The sequence below is a fragment of the Terrapene carolina genome, unplaced genomic scaffold, assembly GCF_002925995.2.
Source record: "Terrapene carolina triunguis isolate 2854851 unplaced genomic scaffold, T_m_triunguis-2.0 Scaffold141, whole genome shotgun sequence".
Lineage (NCBI taxonomy): Eukaryota > Metazoa > Chordata > Testudines > Emydidae > Terrapene > Terrapene triunguis.
Genome location: NW_020664492.1, coordinates 11463230 through 11480657, shown reverse-complemented (window position 1 = coordinate 11480657; position 17428 = coordinate 11463230). Strand labels below are relative to the sequence as shown.

At 43.3% G+C, this 17428-nt stretch overlaps 1 protein-coding gene across 1 annotated transcript in view; it reads left to right on the top strand.

Moving 5' to 3' along the window:
- The first annotated feature begins 8 nt into the window (after positions 1–8).
- Positions 9–17428, top strand: part of LOC112121236 (dolichyl-phosphate beta-glucosyltransferase) — a 43469-nt gene continuing 26049 nt past the window's right edge. Inside the window, exons 1-5 of the mRNA XM_024220287.2 lie at positions 9–162; positions 5716–5887; positions 12942–12988; positions 13980–14048; positions 15570–15662. Coding sequence (XP_024076055.1) covers positions 97–162; positions 5716–5887; positions 12942–12988; positions 13980–14048; positions 15570–15662 — 447 coding nt within the window. The 5' untranslated portion in view covers positions 9–96. The remainder of the gene's footprint in view (positions 163–5715; positions 5888–12941; positions 12989–13979; positions 14049–15569; positions 15663–17428) is intronic.

The following is a 17428-nucleotide window of genomic DNA, read 5'->3' as shown; positions in this document are numbered from 1 at the left end:
GACACGCTGGGAGGACGCGCGGGTTGTCAGCGCCGCGTCCGGGAGCCGCTTCCGCATCGGTGGAGCTGCCCCATAGGGCCGCGCCGGGCATGGGCCATGGAGTCGCTCCTGGCTGACGTGGTCGCGGCGCTCGCTGCCTTGGCGGCCGCAGCCCTGAGCCTGGTGAGGGCGGAGCCCAGCGCCCCCCCCCCCCGGGAGTGCGGAGAGACCCCCCGCGGGGAGAGGGAGCCCCCGGCCCCAGGGGGCTCCGCACACACCGGCCCGGGCGGGGCCATCGCCCCGCAAACAGGGCAGCCCCCGAGAGAGCTGAGAGCCGGAGCCCCTCGCTGGGCGAGGCCCCGCTTATCCCTTCCTAGGGGGGAGCAGCCCGGAGCCCCGGCGGGGGGGGGGCGACTGGACCCCCAAACCGGAGTGGGAGCACTGAGGCGGAGCTGATGCCTGGGGAAGGGCCACGCACCTCTTTGTAACACCCCTTGTGGTATTTGCAGACTCTCGTCTGGTCCCTCCTTAGTCTTCTTTTCTCAGGACTAAAGCCCCGTGTTTTTAACTTGTCCTCAGATCAGGTTTTCTAAACCCTTTATCATTGTTGCTGCTCTCTTCTGGACTTAATCCAATTTGTCCATATCTTTCCTAAAGTGTAGTGTCCAAAACGGGGCACGGTGCTCCAGCTGAGGCCTCACCAGTGCTGAGCAGACCAGGACAGTTACTTCCTCCACTTTGCATCTGACACCTGTTAACGGTAGCTGCATCCTGGTCTTTTTTTGCAGCTTCATCCTGTTTGTTGGCTCAGGTTCAGTCTGTCATCCACTATAAACCCTGGATCCCAGCCAGTTATTCCCCATTTCGTAGTTGTGCAATTGATTTTTTTCCCCCAAGTGTAGTACTTCGCATTTGTCTTTATTGAATTTCATTTTGTTGATTTTAGACCAATTTGTCAAGATCATTTTGAATCCTACCTTTGTCCTCCAAAGTGCTTACAACACTTCACAGTTTGGTGCCATCTGCAAATGTTATAAGTATACTCTCCACTCCATTACCCAAGTTCTTAACGAAAACATTGAATAGTTCTGGACCCACGACAGATCTTTGAGGGACCTCACTAGGTATTTCCTCGCAGCTTTACAGCGAACCATTGATAACTACTCTTTGAGTACGGTCTTTCAGCCAGTTATGTACCCACTTTATAGCAATTTAATCTAGACCACATGTCCCTAGTTTGCTTATGAGACTGTCAAAAGCCTTACTAAAATCACGTCTGTCACTTCCCTCGCCAGCCACTAGGCTGGTAGCCCCTTAAAGAAGGAAAGTAGGTTGGTTTGGGATGATTTGTTTTTGACAAATTCATGTTGGCTCTTACTTACTGCCCTAATAACCTCTAGGTGCTTACAAATCTTTCCAGGTATCGAAGTTAGACTGACTGGTCTATAATTCCCTGGGCTCTTATTTCTCTGCCCTTCCCCTCTTTTGAAGATAAGTACTATGTTTGCCCTTCTTCAGTCTTCTGGGCTGATAATCACTTCCAGGATTGCCCCAACTAGTTCTTTAAGTAACCTAGGATTAATTTCATCAGGCCATGCCATCTTGAATATATCTAATTTACCTCAATATTCTTTAACCAGTTCATTCCCTATTCTGGCTTGTGTTCCTTCTCCCTTGTTCTTAATATTGTGTTACGTATCTGGTCACCATAAAAACTTTTAGTAAAGACTGAAGCAAAATAGTCATTATATACCTCAGACTTCTTGATGTTATCTATTATTAGCTCTCCTTCCTTGCTAAGTAGTGTGTTTCCTTCATCTTTCTGTTTTTCCTAATGTATTTATAGAGCCTCTTATTGCCTTTGCTAGGTGTAACTCATTTTGTGCCAGAACCATTCTGATTTTGGCCCTACATGCTTGTGCTATTCTTTTGTACTCTTCCTTAGCAATTTGTTTATATTTTCACTTTTTGTAGGATTCCTTTTTGATTTTCACAATGGTCATTAAAGAGCTCCTAATGCAACCATATTAGCCTCTTAGTATTAGTCCCGTCTTTCCTTTGCATTGGGATAGTTTGCTGATGCACCTTTAATATTAGCTCTTTGAGAAACTTTCTCCCCTGAACTCCTTTTTCCCTTAGATTTTCTTCCCGTGGGACCTTACCTACTATTCCCTGAGTTTGATAAAGTCTGCTTCTTTGAAGTCCATTGTCCTTATTCAGCTGCTCTCACTCTTTCCTTTCCTTAGAATTAGGAAATTTATCATTTCATTGTCACTTTCACCGAAATTGCCTTTAACTTTCAGATTTGCAACTCATTCTTCCCTGTTAGTGAGAATCAAGTTTAAAGTGGATGTCTCCTGGTTACTTCCTCTACCTTCTGAAAAAAGTAGTTGTCCCCAATACAGTCCAAGAATTTATAGGACACTTTGTGTTATGTCACTTTAGTTTTCCGACAGATGTTTGGGTGGGTCTTGTGTTTCGGATATTTCTGTTATTTGTTCTAGAAATGAATCATCCATTGTCTCTGATGTGGTTGTTTATTGTAGACCCCTAATATGACATTGCCTTTGTTTGTTTGTTTTTATCTTCATCCCGGGACTTTAAACTTGTGTGCCTCTCACCACCACCTGGACCTCAGAACAAGTGTATATGTTCTTGGTGTGTAATCCAACATCTACTCCCTTTTTTTGTCTGCCTGTCCTTCCTGAACAAGCTATACCCCTGTATACCAATATTGCAATTGAGATTCATCCCACTCACCTATTAAATCATAAGTTAGCTATTGTACTAATACTTCCAATTCTTCCTGTTCATTCCCCATACTCCTTGCCTTTATGTATAGACATGTAAGATGTTGAGCAGATTCTCCCACTCTTTTACCTCTTCCTGCTCCTATGACCCTATTGTAATTCTTCATTCCATCCCAAACATCTAGCCCTCTGGTAAGAGCACATTTTCTTTATATCTACATCTTTTGTCACCTGCCCCCTTTGAACCTAGTATAAAGACTTTCCCACTGGGTTGGCAAATTGGTGTGGAAAGGTGTTGATCCTTCATCTCATCCAATGTTATCTAATCTCAGTGAAGTGCTTTCTCACCTGACGAAGTGGGTATTCACCCACGAAAGCTCATGCTCCAATACGTCTGTTAGTCTATAAGGTGCCACAGGACTCTTTGCTGCTGAAAAAAATGTGGTGGTCATTGTGGATAATAGGCTGAACATGAGTTCCTTGTGCAACACTGTAGTCAAAAGAGCTAATGTGATCCTTGGATGCATAAACGGAAATCTTGAGTAGGAGCAGAGAGGTTATTTTACCTCTATATTTGGCACTGATGCAACCACTGCTGGAATACTGTGTCCATTTCTGGTGTCCACTATTCAAGAAAGGTGTTGAAAAATGGGAGACCATTCTGAAAAAAGAGCCACAAGAATGATTAAAGAATTAGGAAACATGCCTTATAATGGTACACTCAAGGTGCTCAATCAATTTAGCTTAACAAAGAGCAGGTTAAGGTACTTGATTACAATCTGTAAGTACCTATATGGGGAACAAATATTTAAAATGGGCTCTTTAGCAGAGAAAGGTATAACAAGATCCAATGACTGGAAGTTGAAGCTAGCCTGGAAATACAGTGTAAATTTTAAATAGAATAATTAATCACTGGAACTATTTACCAAGGGTTGTGGTGGATTCTCCATCACTGATAATTTTTAAATCAAGAATGGATGGGTTTTTTAAAAGATACGCTCTAGGAATAATTTTGGGAAAGTTCCATGGCCTGTGTGTTAATAGGAAGTCATATCAGATGATCACAAAGGTCCCTTCTGGCCTTGGAATCTATGAATATTCTCTCAACTGACAAGTGCCTGCCTATTTGTGAACATGTGAATAGTGTTTCTCTGTTTAAGGCCCTGATCCGACAAGCTAACTTGCAAGGGTGGACTTTTGAAAACTTAAGTCAATGGGGCTCCATTCAAAGGTTTGCCTGCTTTCCTTAGTGTGTGGTATCAGAGCCTAAAAGTTAGGTTGACAGAGATAATGGTGATTAGTGTGTGAAAAATTCACACTGCTGAGTGCTGTAGCTATGGCGACTCAACCCCCAGTGTAGAAGTAACTAGGCTGATGGCAGAATTCTTCCATTGACCTAACTATTGCCACTCAGAGAGGTGGATTATCTGGAGCAACAGAAAAACACTTCCTACAGGAATGGAAGGAATCTGCACTGCAGCACTACAGTGGCATAGCTGCAGCACTTTTAGCTAGGCTGCCGTAGCGTAGACATGGCCTAAGTATATACCTGTAGATTAAAAGAAACTTTCTGAGGTGTATGCAGGTGTTGAGCGTCTTCAGCTACCACTGAAGCCAATGAGAGGGAGGTCACAATGCTCTGTAGGATCAGGTCCTATACAATTTTCAAAACTTCATTATTTTGTGAAATTAAAACCAATTTCTTTCAAACAAAGTACTGAAGACTGCCCTTGCTAACTTTCAGACTTCAACCATTTTTGCTGTGACCCAGTTTTAAAAGGAATGTTGTTATTTAGAATTTAAGCTATAAATAAAACTGAAATTTAAATCTAGATTACATTCCCTGGAGCCATTACAGTATTTAGTTTGAGGATAAAAGCACTTTTTCTAATGTTAAGAAAATCTAAACTACAAATTCATTTAAGTATTTTATTTTGTTCAAAGAACTTGGAAGCTCTGTTGGAGAAGCCGGCAGGACTTATTAGTAAGTGCCAGCAGTGTGTCTGGTGCTGCACGAGACACAGATGTCAACAGTCCCTGTCCCAAATTCATTACAAATAAGAAGGTGAAAATAAGACTTAAAACACACACTGGAGACCTAGAAATAGGATTTAGAAGACATGCAAACTTATTACCTATATATTTAATTGGGTTTTTTTTCTCCTCTTTCCCTATTCAGTTATGGTCATACTTCTGTAAGCCCTAAGACATCATTCCATAGTTACTGAAGTTTGTGGTTACTGAAGATTATGGTGGCCCATCTCTTCTTTACTAGTTAGTCTGTTCATAGAGGTAGTGATATGTGGGATATTCATGTGTGTGTGTGTGTGTGTTCCACTCTGTTTATGAGTATGTGCCATTTTTAATGGTAAACAAAAGTTTTTACACTTAATTACATAGTTTAATATCAGTTTTATATGTGATAAGATTTGCTTCTTGTATGGAATTGCTTAATATTATAGTTGCTGCTAATGCTTGCTACACTCTATGATTTTAGTGACTAGTTATCAATAAATACAGTGGACATAGCTACAAGGTTTAGACCTGGCGGGCACCATGGTCTAGAATGTTCATTGAGGCAAGTTTATGGTAGCTTGGGACAGTGCCTTATCGCAGAGCCACTCAAACCTTTTCCAGTTGAAAATTTCACTGGCGACTTGCCAGGAAACTTAGGCCATGCCTTATCTACATAAAATAGAACAGCTTAATGCCATATGAAGATTATAAGTCCTGACAGGTAAAGTTCCTTTTTGATCTGGGCAGTGGATAAAAGAGCACTCCTCAATAGACCACTCCACCGTGTTTGTAATAGGAATGGCTGTGGATTACTGGGCTGTATCAGTGGGCTACATTTGATACTCCCTTGTTCAGCCAATTAGAATAGTTTGTTTAACTCTTAAACAGAATCCCGTTATGCAAACAATGAATATAGACTTTGCTGCTGAACCATTGTCACTAATACCATTTGTTATTTTTTTAATCACAGATTACTATTGTTGCCCATGTAACTGCCACCAAAATGCCAAATTTTCATCGCCATGAAGAAGAGAAGTTCTTTGTAAATGCTGAAGGGAAGAAGGAATCTATACCAAGCATACATGACCCTCCTACAAAGGAGCTCTCTGTTGTTGTGCCTTCGTACAATGAGGAAGACAGGTGTAAGAATACTTCATTGTTTTCTTTTTAAAGAGTTAAACTTAGCTCTGCATTATTGGTGAATGTCAGCAACATAAAATTGCAGGCCAGATTCTGTAGCCTTTTTGCATACCCAGGTCCCAGGTCACAATCAAATAAATGGGAGTTCTGCACATAGAGCTACTGTAGAATCTAGCCATGTGCTTTTTTTTTAGCAACAGAAATTAAGCTACTTTCTGTAAGAACCCAATGTCACTAAAATCTTGTGAAATAAGGGTAGATGTTTCTGTCAGGAGTACTAGTTAATAATTCTGCTCCCCTGTGGGGGCACAGAATTCATATGGCCCGCATATTTCTGTGCCCTTCACGCAGAAAAATGCAAAAGACATCTGCAGGGGGACATGTGCCGCAGCCCAGGCAGCGCATCTGTTCCAGTGTGCTTGGAGCAGCCTCGGAGACACAAATCACTGCGGGGGAAGGGGGCTGGGTGTACGTGCCTGCGTCGGAGACGTTGATCACTGTCGGGGTGGGGCGTGCCTACCTGCCAACAAGCAAGAGAGACTCTGTCCCTCTTGCTTGCTACTGCAGTTCGCCGGGCATGGAGGGGTAGGGCTCTTATTTATGCAGAAGGAAGGCTCTGTCCCAGAGGCAGAAATGTAGCAGCCTGCCTGCTAGTTAATTGATCTCATTTTCTGAGGCAGAAATGTAGCAGCGTGCCTAGTAGTAACATTGTTAATGTTCCTATTGTTAGTTAACTGTTCCCATTCTCAGTCAATTCCCCCAGGAGCATAAAACCTGTAATAGTTTTAAGGCCCCTACATTGCCAGAGTGATGTAAAGCCTTATGAGGCCCCATCTACACTGGCAAGTTTGTGCACAGTAAAGCAGTTTTGAGCGCTGTAACTACCGAGATGTATACACTGCCAAGCCACTTAGTGAGCAGAAGCTGCGCAGATGCAGCGCTCTTAAAAAAAAGCCTAGATGAGAGGCGTAGACCTTTCTGCACCATGGCTACAGTGCTGCAGTGCCAGTGTAGACATGTGGTGATTACAGCGCTGCGATTGGCCTCCGGGAGGTGTCCCACAATGCCTGTTCTCACCTCTCTGCCCATCGGTTTGAACTGTACTGCCCTGCGTTCAGGTGACCAACTGTCAGCCCCACCCCATACATTCCTTTGCAAATTTGAAAGTTCCCTTCCTGTTTGCTCAGTGATGCGTGCAGTGGTTTCAGCACATCTTTCCTGGTGGCCATGCCTGCTCTACACACCAGGCGATCCCCTGCTTGGAGCAATGCCGAGCTGCTAGACCTCATCGGCATTTGGGGAGAGGAGGCAGTGCAGTCACAGCTGTGCTCCAGCCGTCGGAATTATGATACCTATGGACAGATTTCTAGATGCATGATAGAAAAGGGCCATGACCAGGACGCATTGCAGTGCAGGGTCAAAGTGAAGGAGCTGTGGAACACCTACCATAAGGCGCGGGAGGCAAACCGCTGCTCTGGTGCTGTGCCCACGAGCTGCCGGTTCTACAAAGAGCTGGACGCGATACTCGGTGGTGACCTCACCTCCACTGCAAAGTCCCCTGTGGATACTTCGTTGGCTTCGTTGCCTGTCGAGAGTGGACTGAGCCAGGAGGAGGCAATCTTGGATGAAGAGGGGGAGGGGGAACCAGAAGCAGAGGATGACTCGGAGGCCAGAGATGCATGCAGTCAGGAGCTCTTTTCTACCCCGGAGGAACCTAGCCAGTCACAGCAGTCAGATCTTGGCAAAGCGCAAACAGGAGAGGAGGCCCCTGGTATGTGGATCTGATTTTGGGAATTGCTGAAGCGAGTTGCTGGGGGCAGAAGGGTTGCAGAAAGCAGGCTTCTCTCACCTCCTGCCTAGTTTGAGTGGCGGAACAGGCTGTTGATACACTCCCTCACTTCACATGAATCTCCCTCAGAGATCTCCAGGAAACTCTCATGGAGATACTGGGCAATCCACTCCTGCAGGTTCCTCGGCAGAGCTGCTTTGTTTCTTGCCCCATTAATGGTAACTTTCCCACGCCATTGTGCCGTCACGGGCGGAGGGGGGGGTGGGGTGGGGCGGGACCATAGCTGCACACAGGCTAGCCGCATAGGGGCCAGGGCGGAAGCCGCATGCTTGGAGAAGACCCTCCTTTCATTCCCTGCTCACCCTCGGCAGCGAGATATCTTCCATAATGAACACCTCGTGTGGGAACAGGAATGATTATCAGGCCCTCCCTACAGTGCTGGCTCTCCCCAAGAGCCACGTGCCCGTGTACAGGAGGGTCCAGGAACAGTGATTTACCCTGCCCCTACTCACCATTTTGGGGGTCTTGTGGCTTATGTTTTGCTTGCTTGGGGTCAGCCAGTTAGTGACAGGTGTGTGAGTACTGGCTGTGTTTTAAAGCACTGAAACAGTGTTGTCTGTGTTGCAAACAATACTGCTTCTGTAAAATGTTGCATTTAAACTTCACAGAGATGACCTTGGGAGGCCAGCCTCCCTTATCGGCGGCAGAATGGTTGCGAAGAATTAGAAAGCATCCAAGAAGAACTAAGGAGGACTTTATGCGTGAGGTTATGATGCACTCTGCCTCCGAGAAACAGGAATTGAAGGAGTGGTGAGATCGCGAGAAGAGGGAACAAAAGGAGAGCGCGGCACACCAGAAAGAAGCCACAGAGCGGCTCTTAACAGTTATGGAGTGCCAAGCGGACATGCTCCAGGAGATACTAGCTCTTCAAACCGAGCAGCTCTGTGCCCGCCCTCCCCTGCAGCCACTGTCGCAAAATTCTTTCCCACGCACCCTACCAACACACTCTTATCAAACTCCTGGCTCCGCTCTCTACCCGCAGCATTCCACTCCTCCCTCCTCACAGTCCAGCAGTGTGGACTCCCAATTCCCACAGTACTCAGCACCCATCCATCTGCAGTTTGGCCCTGCTGAAGTACAGCACCCGGTGCATCGTACTCCAAAGGAGAAGGTTGGGTATGATCCTTGGACACACCCAAATCTGTAGCCATCCTGGGACCCCTCCTCTTCTTGAGACCTTCACTCCCCCATTCCTTCCATTCCCCCAGCCCCCTCCCTGCTGATGAATTTTTTCATTTGACTCTCTCCTCTCCCTGATCCTTATGGCCCTGCGCTGTGCCCCTCTAATAGCCCTGGTCTCCGGCTGTTCAAACTCAGCCTCCAGGCACTGAGCCTCTGCGGTCCAGCCCTGAGTGAAGCTTTCACCCTTCCCTTCACAAATATTATGGAGCATACAGCATGCGGCTATAAGCATAGGAATATTGTCATCGGCCGTGTCCAGCTTCCCATACAGGCATCACCAGTGGGCTTTTAAACAGCCGAATGCACACTCCACAGTCATTCTGCACTTGCTCAGCCTGTTGTTGAACCGCTCCTTGCTGCTGTCAAGTTGCTCTATGTATGGCTTCATGAACCATGGCATTCAGGGGTAGGCGGTGTCTCCCAGGATCATGATGGGCATTTCGACTTCCCCTAGGGTGATCTTCTGGTCCAGGAAGAAAGTCCCTGCTTGCAGCTTCTTGAACAGGCCAGTGTTCCGAAAGATGCGTGCATCATGCACCTTTCCGGACCAACCTGCGTTAATGTCTGTGAAACGCCCATGGTGATCCACAAGCGCCTGGAGAACAATTGAGAAATACCCCTTGCGATTAATGTACTCAGTGGCTAGGTGGTCTGGTGCCAGAATTGGATTGTGCATGCCATCTATCGCCCCTCCGCAGTTAGGGAAGCCCATTTGTGCAAAGCCATCCACAATCTCTCACACGTTGCCCAGAGTCATAGTCTTTCGGAGCAGGATGCAATTAATGGCCCTGCACACTTGCATCAACACGATTCCAACGGTTGACCTTCCCACTCCGAACTGATTAGCGACCGATCGGTAGCAGCCTGGAGTAGCCAGCTTCCACAGTACAATCGCTATGCTCTTCTCCAACGGCATGGCAGCTCTCATTCTCGTGTTCTTGTGCTATAGGGCTGGTGCAAGCTCATCGCACAGGCCCATGAATGTGGCTTTCCTCGTGCGAAAGTTCTGCAGCCGCTTGTCGTCATCCCAGACATGCATGACGATGTGATCCCACCACTCAGTGCTTGTTTTCCGAGCCTAAAAGCGGCATTCCACTGTGGTCAGCACCTCCGCGAATACCACAAGTATTCTCGTGTCATAGCTACTATGTGTGGCGAGATCAATGTCACACTCCTCTTGCCTTTGTAGTTTAAGGAATATCTCCACTGTCACCTGTGACATGTTGGTCAGTGCAAACAGCAAGCATTCTTGTCAACAGCTCGGGATCCATTCCTGAAGCCAGAAAGAGGCGAGGCAGGACAGAGCACGCAGTACACAAACCATTGAAAGATGGCGCCAAATGCGGACGGAAGCACAGGGATTGCTGGGATGCGAAGCAATGCATCATGGGGCATTGGGACAGCATCCAGGATGCCCCGCAACCCCTTCCGCCTTCCCACAAGTGTTAGCAGCAAAAGAGAAAGAGGTGCTCTGTAGAATAGCTGCCCACAGTGCACCGCTCCGAATAGCACCGCAAGTATGAATATACTATTGTGCACGCAGCTGTCAGTGTGAACACACAACAGCAGTTTTCCTTCTGTGCTATCTGAGCAGCGCTGTAACTGCCAGCACTGTAACTTTGCCAGTGTAGACATGTCCTAAATGACAGTAACAGAATCAGCTAGGAAGATCTTATGTGCTTTCTCACTCTTTTCCTGTGCCAAGTGGCACAGTGGGGTTAGATTACAGCTCAGGATTTATTTTACTTACCCATTTAAAAAAAAAAAAAAAAGACTTTGAGGGCAAATAAAATACTTACCAAGGAGTCAATAAAACATCAGGACAATCAGAACCGAGCACTTCCCAAAGTAGCCAGCCAGGTTCAGGACAATGATTAGCAAAACTGTATGACTTTCATGTGTGAAAGTCTGAGCAGTTTAAAATGGCATTCTACTTTTTTGTTTGTTTGTTTGTTTTTTTGGTTTGTTTGTTTGTTTGCTGTTTGGTGTTCTGTAATGTAATTTAAATGAAAATCCAGGATTATAACTGGAATGCAGGGTATTAGTTACCAAGTGTTTGTAACTTAACTTTCATGTGTTTAGGAAATGCTGAATTGTTATTGTGAAATTTCTGTATTATAGTTTAAACAAATTACCAAAACAATTGGAACTGGTGTGATTATATTGCATTATTTTGATAAAATATGCAGCATTTTGCAGAATTTTTTATTTTTGGGCGCAGAATCCCTCCAGGAGTAAACTAGGTTGCTTAAAGATTATAAACGCCACTTTTAGCTGGTCTTTAGTGGCTCTTAAAGTCAGTATGGAGGTTAGGAGTAAAAATGTATCTTTATGCTTTAATTGTTTTAGAATTTTGCATTCTGGAGCCCGTACCAGTGGCTTTAATCAGGCGGAAGGAATGGTCTTGTTGTTTAGGAGATATGGGTTCTATTCCTGGCTTTGCCATGCACTTCCTGTGTGAACTTGGGCAAGTCATTTAACCTTAAAATGGAAAGGTCCTTTTGATGTGAAGGAGCTGGATGCTGTCTACTTATTGTTGGCACTTCAGACTATGTTGTTGTCTTTTCTCTCTCTCTCTGCAGAGAGAGCCACCAGGATGCCGTGTATGTATGTCCTTGTCTATGAACAGATCAGCCACAAGAGCAATAAGTGCCGTCTCAGGGTATGTCTAAACTGCAGTGAAAAACCGGGGCTAGCCCACGCCAGGCAACTTGGGCTCGCAGAACTTGGTCTGCGGGGCTGTTTCATTGCAGTGTAGACTTCCCGGCTTGGTCTGGAGCCTGAGCTCTGGGACCCTCCCACCACACAAGGTCCTAGAACCCAGGCTTCAGCCCGAGCCCAGAAGTCTGTGCTTTAGTGAAACCAGCCAGAGACCTGTGAGCCTGAGTTGGCTGGCATGAGCTGCTGTGTAGACATACCCTCAGTCGCATATCCTGGCCTGAAACCTTACTAAGAGCGATCCAGGGTACTAGCAGCTGACAGGTAGTGTTAGTAACGTATTTTGCTGTCTTCTGTTAGCTCGCTTAGAAAAAAGGTTGGACAGCATGTGATGGTTTGCAAGGTCACTAGTGTAGAGTGGTGGTTTCATTAGTATTGGTTGGATTATTGCTTTTTTCAGGATAGGTAGTAGATTTCCCTCCTCAAAGGAAATTTTACTACCCCCTGATATTGGGGAAGGGAGGAGAGTGTCCCAGATGTTCTGTACTCTTTCTCTATCCAGGAAGGGCAGGGGTTGGAGTCACAGATGGTCACCCTGTTTGCAGAAATCAACACTTTTTTGCTGAGGCAATTTGCTCTACCTATCTACCCAGTTGCTGTTAGCTGGCTCATGCTGGTAATATTTAGTGCTCAGCCTAGTGCCTCAGCTAATTTGCTTTTTCTAATCATATTTCTTTGCATAGTTATTTTGTGCCTGTAATTTAATGTAACCATTTTATTAATAATTAAAAATTACCCCCAGTGTTAAGTACAAACCAGAATTTAAATCCTATAATACTTGTGGTTTTCACTTGTAGAAGTCAAGTGTTTATATTAACAGTAGCACCCAGAGGCTCCTGTCAGGCCCCATAGTGGTAGGCTCTGTAAAAACTCATGAAAAAATGGTCTTTCCTCCCAAAAGACTTTACAATACAAGGCTCCAGTTCTTTGAAGACTTAACATGAGTTTAACATTACACACTGTGAGTAGCCCCAGTAACTCCGAAGTGCACAAGTCTTTGCAGCATCAGAGCCTGTAAAAATAATTTACTATCTGGGAAGAGGGAAACGGGCATACAGAATTACATAATGCTAGAGACTGCATAATGATTTTGGTGGCAGAGCTGGGAGTAAAATACAGTTAACCTAATTTTTAGTCCAGATGGGATTAAATTTATAACTGTAATTTTGTTTTTTTGTTTCCATATTTTCAAATCAATGGTATTTTTTATCTGGAGACCTGACTTCTTTGGGATGTGAAAATATTTTAAATATGCTTTTATTGATGCTTTGTTTAAACCAGCTTTTGTGGTATTTTTTTCCTTCCAGTGCCTCTTATGATGGATGAAGCTTTAGACTATCTTGAAAAAAGACAGGTGTGAAACTTTCATTTTCTCATTTAAAATATAGTATCCTTGTAAGTATATGAAAACAAACTGCCTGTTTGGATTTCTGTGATCTGCCTAGAAGCAATATAAAATTATCCAAATAAAAGATAAGCACTCTAACCTGGCAACATCTCTTCATGAGTTCTTTTTCAGACTGTATGATGGAAGGCAATTTTTACTGAAATATAAAAATTAACTGTTCCACTTGGAAGAGACTTGTACCCACGTGATACCTATCCAGGATAAACATAGGGGTGAGGGATAGCTCAGTGGTTTGAGCATTGGCCTGCTAAACCCAGGGTTGTGAGTTCAATCCTTGAGGGGGCCATTTAGGGATTGGGGCAAAAATCTGTCTGGGGATTGGTCCTGCTTTGAGCAGGGGGTTGGACAGATGGCCTCCTGAGGTCCCTTCCAACCCTAATATTCTATGATTCTATTCTATGATATAGGAGAGTAAAAGTTAGCTGATGATATAATTTAGACTATTTATTCCCACAAGGTTTTTAAAATCCTGCTTTTCTAACACTGTTACGGTTGGTCACCGGCTTATGAGGCAGCAAGTTTCAGAAAATATGGCATAGTTTGAACTCTTTCTGATCTTTAACGTAAGGGCTTCTCAGAGCCTCCAAGTTCACTTCATAACAATATTGATTTTCAACATTTTATAGTAGCTTAAAAATAAATAAGACTACCTATGATGGAGCAGTTAGCATGTAATCTGGCAGCATTAGAATAGCATATTGGTAACAGACTGATGTTGCTTTAAGGATGTTTATCATCATAGCAAATTTACAAAATGATATTGGTGCATCTGTACAAATGTATATTATGACATGAATGAGGAAGAAGGCTCCAGGGGCAAAAAAACATTCTGGTGGCTGAAATTTTGCCAATTTGAGTAAGGGGGTGAAGGGAGATGTGTATTTGTGAAAGAGACAGAGATTGGACCAAATGCACAATTTCCATTTTTATTTTTAAGAAACGAGATCCTGCGTTCACTTATGAAGTAATAGTTGTTGATGATGGCAGTAAAGATCAGACCGCAAAGGTAAGAAGAGAATATTAAAGTTTCTCACCTGGCAGTCTAAGGGAGCAGATGTGTATCACACTGCTTTAGCTTTTATAAAATGTAACAAACCTTTACCTTTTGTTCTACACATCGGCTGCTCATTGTTTTTTAATTGTTTATTTCTCAGATTCCTTCTGCCATTCTTGTCCATGCCATTCATAGGATAACATTCCTACAGCACAATTGTTCTCTTTTGAAGAGATATAGTAACTTGCTGAATTTCCCTCCACAGTCCCCTCTGTTCATCCAGTGTGTCTCCTTTCCACACAGTCTCACCTCAAGAGCATTGTCCTGTGTGATTTCTCTTACCTGGAACAGCATCACTATGTGTCTGCTTCTTCAAATCTCCCCTTCTCTTTCCAGATCTCATCTGAGACCATAATTCTTTCCCATCTAAGCCTCTTGATCTCCCACAATTTTAAATGTCATTTTATTATTCTGTAAAGTATTTTGGCATAGTTTGTATAGAATTTGTTATACAGCATAAAGTTGTGTATTCGTTTAGAAACATTAATACTGAAGTATTAAGGGTAAGATTTTCAACAGTGTTCTGCTTTCCTCTACTTCTGCTTCTGTTGAAGTTAATGGGAGTCTTACCATTGACTTCAGTGGGAGCAGAGTCAGGCCAGCTCTGAGCAACTTCTGAAAATACCACCCTAGATTTGTCTCTAGGTTAGCCACTAGCATGCCTACTTCTGTTTCAGTTTTTCCTTTCAAGCTTGCCTGATAAGGTTATGTGTCCTTTCATGCATATGTGTTCAGTAGCTTACTAACCTGTTTACTACTGCCAGTGTCAATGATGGATGAATCATATTATCTCTTATGTAATATTGTATAAAGATTGAAAAGCCCTCAAAGTAGTAGCCATTGTCTGTCTTGTACAGTGATGAACATGTCTAGCCTTCTAAGACATAGGTGTTCTGCACTTTCATGCCCGACTACTCGAACGCTGAAATTGCTTTAAGCTGATGCTCAACTTTATTAAATATTTGTGACACTGTAGTCTCTTAGGGCCCCATTATGCTAGAAGAAAAATATGATGAAAAGCACTATATAAGAGCAATGCATGTCTCAAAGCACTTACAGTTTTAATTTAAAAGCAGACATAGCAGTGAAACAAATGGGAGACAGGTAACAGTAGTGAAAGCATGTTTTTCATAGACTAGCTTTGTGCACTGGTATAAATACGTGTGATATGGTTTTCTAGCTTTAACTTTGGCAGGTGGGGCGAAGGGGACTTAGGACAGCCATAGCTATCCTCTCTGACCACTACCTGATTTTAGTCTTCTTGTTTCTTCAGTTTTCTGGCTGTTAACCTTCTTACTCTTTTTTTTTATTTTCCTAAACAGACTTCAACTCTGCACTGGACAATATATTTCCATTTTATGCAGATTGAAGTGGTAACAATGCTATTGAAGAAAAAGGGATGGAAGAATAAGATCTCTATCTTTCATTTGAGGTTCCAGTTTTGTTTTTTTATGACTTTCCTATGTCTTACAGGTTGCAATGAAGTACTGCAAGAAATATGGAAGTGACAAAGTACGAGTCCTAACATTGGTAAAAAATCGGGGAAAAGGTGGAGCTGTCAGAATGGTAATGAATACTTTCAATTCTTTCTCTGTTTTGAGCTAATTCTAGTCTTGCCAAAATAAGCAGACCTTGTGTGGATTTAATTTAATTTAAAGATTTTAGATTAATAAAACCGTTTTGAAAAATATTGAATTCTTCCATAAATCTTCAATGCAAAAATGTACAAAATATAAACTCATTGCAAGGATTTGATAACACATTGAGTAATAACATTGAAGAATTTTTTTTCATATGAGAATTTCAATTAAAGCCAAACTATATCCATTAGTTAATTTAGAACTAGCTCTTCAGTGCCAAAAAACAAAAACAAAAAACCCTTTATAAGATGAAAATCAAGCTCCGGTAATAAGATAAGTAAATATAGATATTCCTCTCCAGATTATAGCTTTGATATTTAGAAATTGAATAAAGAACTAAGGCCCGGGTCCAGCAAAGTTTTGCTTAAATGTATTCCCACTGAAGTCAGCTGGGCTTGAGTTTGATGGGGCATAATGTGTGTATTTCATATATTAACTTACACATAGATATTTCTCTTCACAAGAGAAAATATATTAGTGTGTGTTATTATGTAATTGTTTAGAGTGAGTGAATGATACTTTATTTTTTTGACTTAAAAGGACTGCATCAGTCTTGGGTTGTGAGCCATGAATTCGGATAATAGGTGACTGTAAAGAGTAAAAATAAAACTTTTCTCTCATGTTGTCAATACACTTCATTTATTATTTCTGGAATCTTCATGCATTTATTTCTTTCAAAGATTATCGTATTAAAGCTACATCTATAACTTGTCTGTCTGTCCTAAGGTTTTTATATGGTGAACGTAAGAATGGCCATACTGGTTCAGACCAGTGGTCCATCTAGCCCAGTATCCTGTCTTCCAACAGTGGCCAATGCCAGGTGCTTCAGAGGCAATGAACAGAACAGGCAATCATCGAGAGATCCATCCCCTGTCATCGACTCCCAGCTTCTGGCAGTTAGAGGCTAGGGACACTCAGAGCATGGGGTTGCATCCCTGACCATCCTGGCTAATAGCCATTGATGTACTTATCCTCCATGAACTTAGCTAGTTTTTTTTTTTTTTTTTTTCTAACCCTGTTATAGGTTTAGCCTTCACAACATCCTCTGGGAACGAGTTCCGCAGGTTGACTGTGTTGTGTGCAGAAGTACTTCCTTTTGTTTGTTTTATACCTGCTGCCTATTAATTTCATTGGGTGACCCCTAGTTCTTGTGTTATGTGAAGGAGTAAACAACATTTCCTTATTCACTTTCTTCACACCAGTGGTTTTCAACCAGGGAGGGGTATGCAGAGATCTTCCGGGGGTATGTCAACTTATCTAGATCTGTTTCTCAACTGGGGGGGAAGGTAGAAGGGGGGATCACAAGTATAGGGCAGGCATTATGGAGTGGCAAGCAGAGCAATTGCCTGGGGTCCCATGCCACAGGGGACCCCACAAAGCTAAGTTACATGCTTCAGCCCTGGGCAAGTGGTGGGCGGGGCTCCTGAAAGGGTTACAGTAATCTGGAAAGGTTGAGAACCATTGCTCCACACCAGTCAAGATTTTATAGACCTCTGTCATATCCCCTCTTACTCATCTGTTTTCCAAGCTGAAAAGTTCTAGTCTTTTTCATCTCACTTCATACGGAAGCTGTTTCCATACTCCTAATCCTTTTTGTTGCCTTTCTCTGTATCTTTTCCAATTCTAATATATCTTATTTGAGAAGGGGTGACCAGATCTGCATGCAATATTCAAGATGTGGGCATACCATGG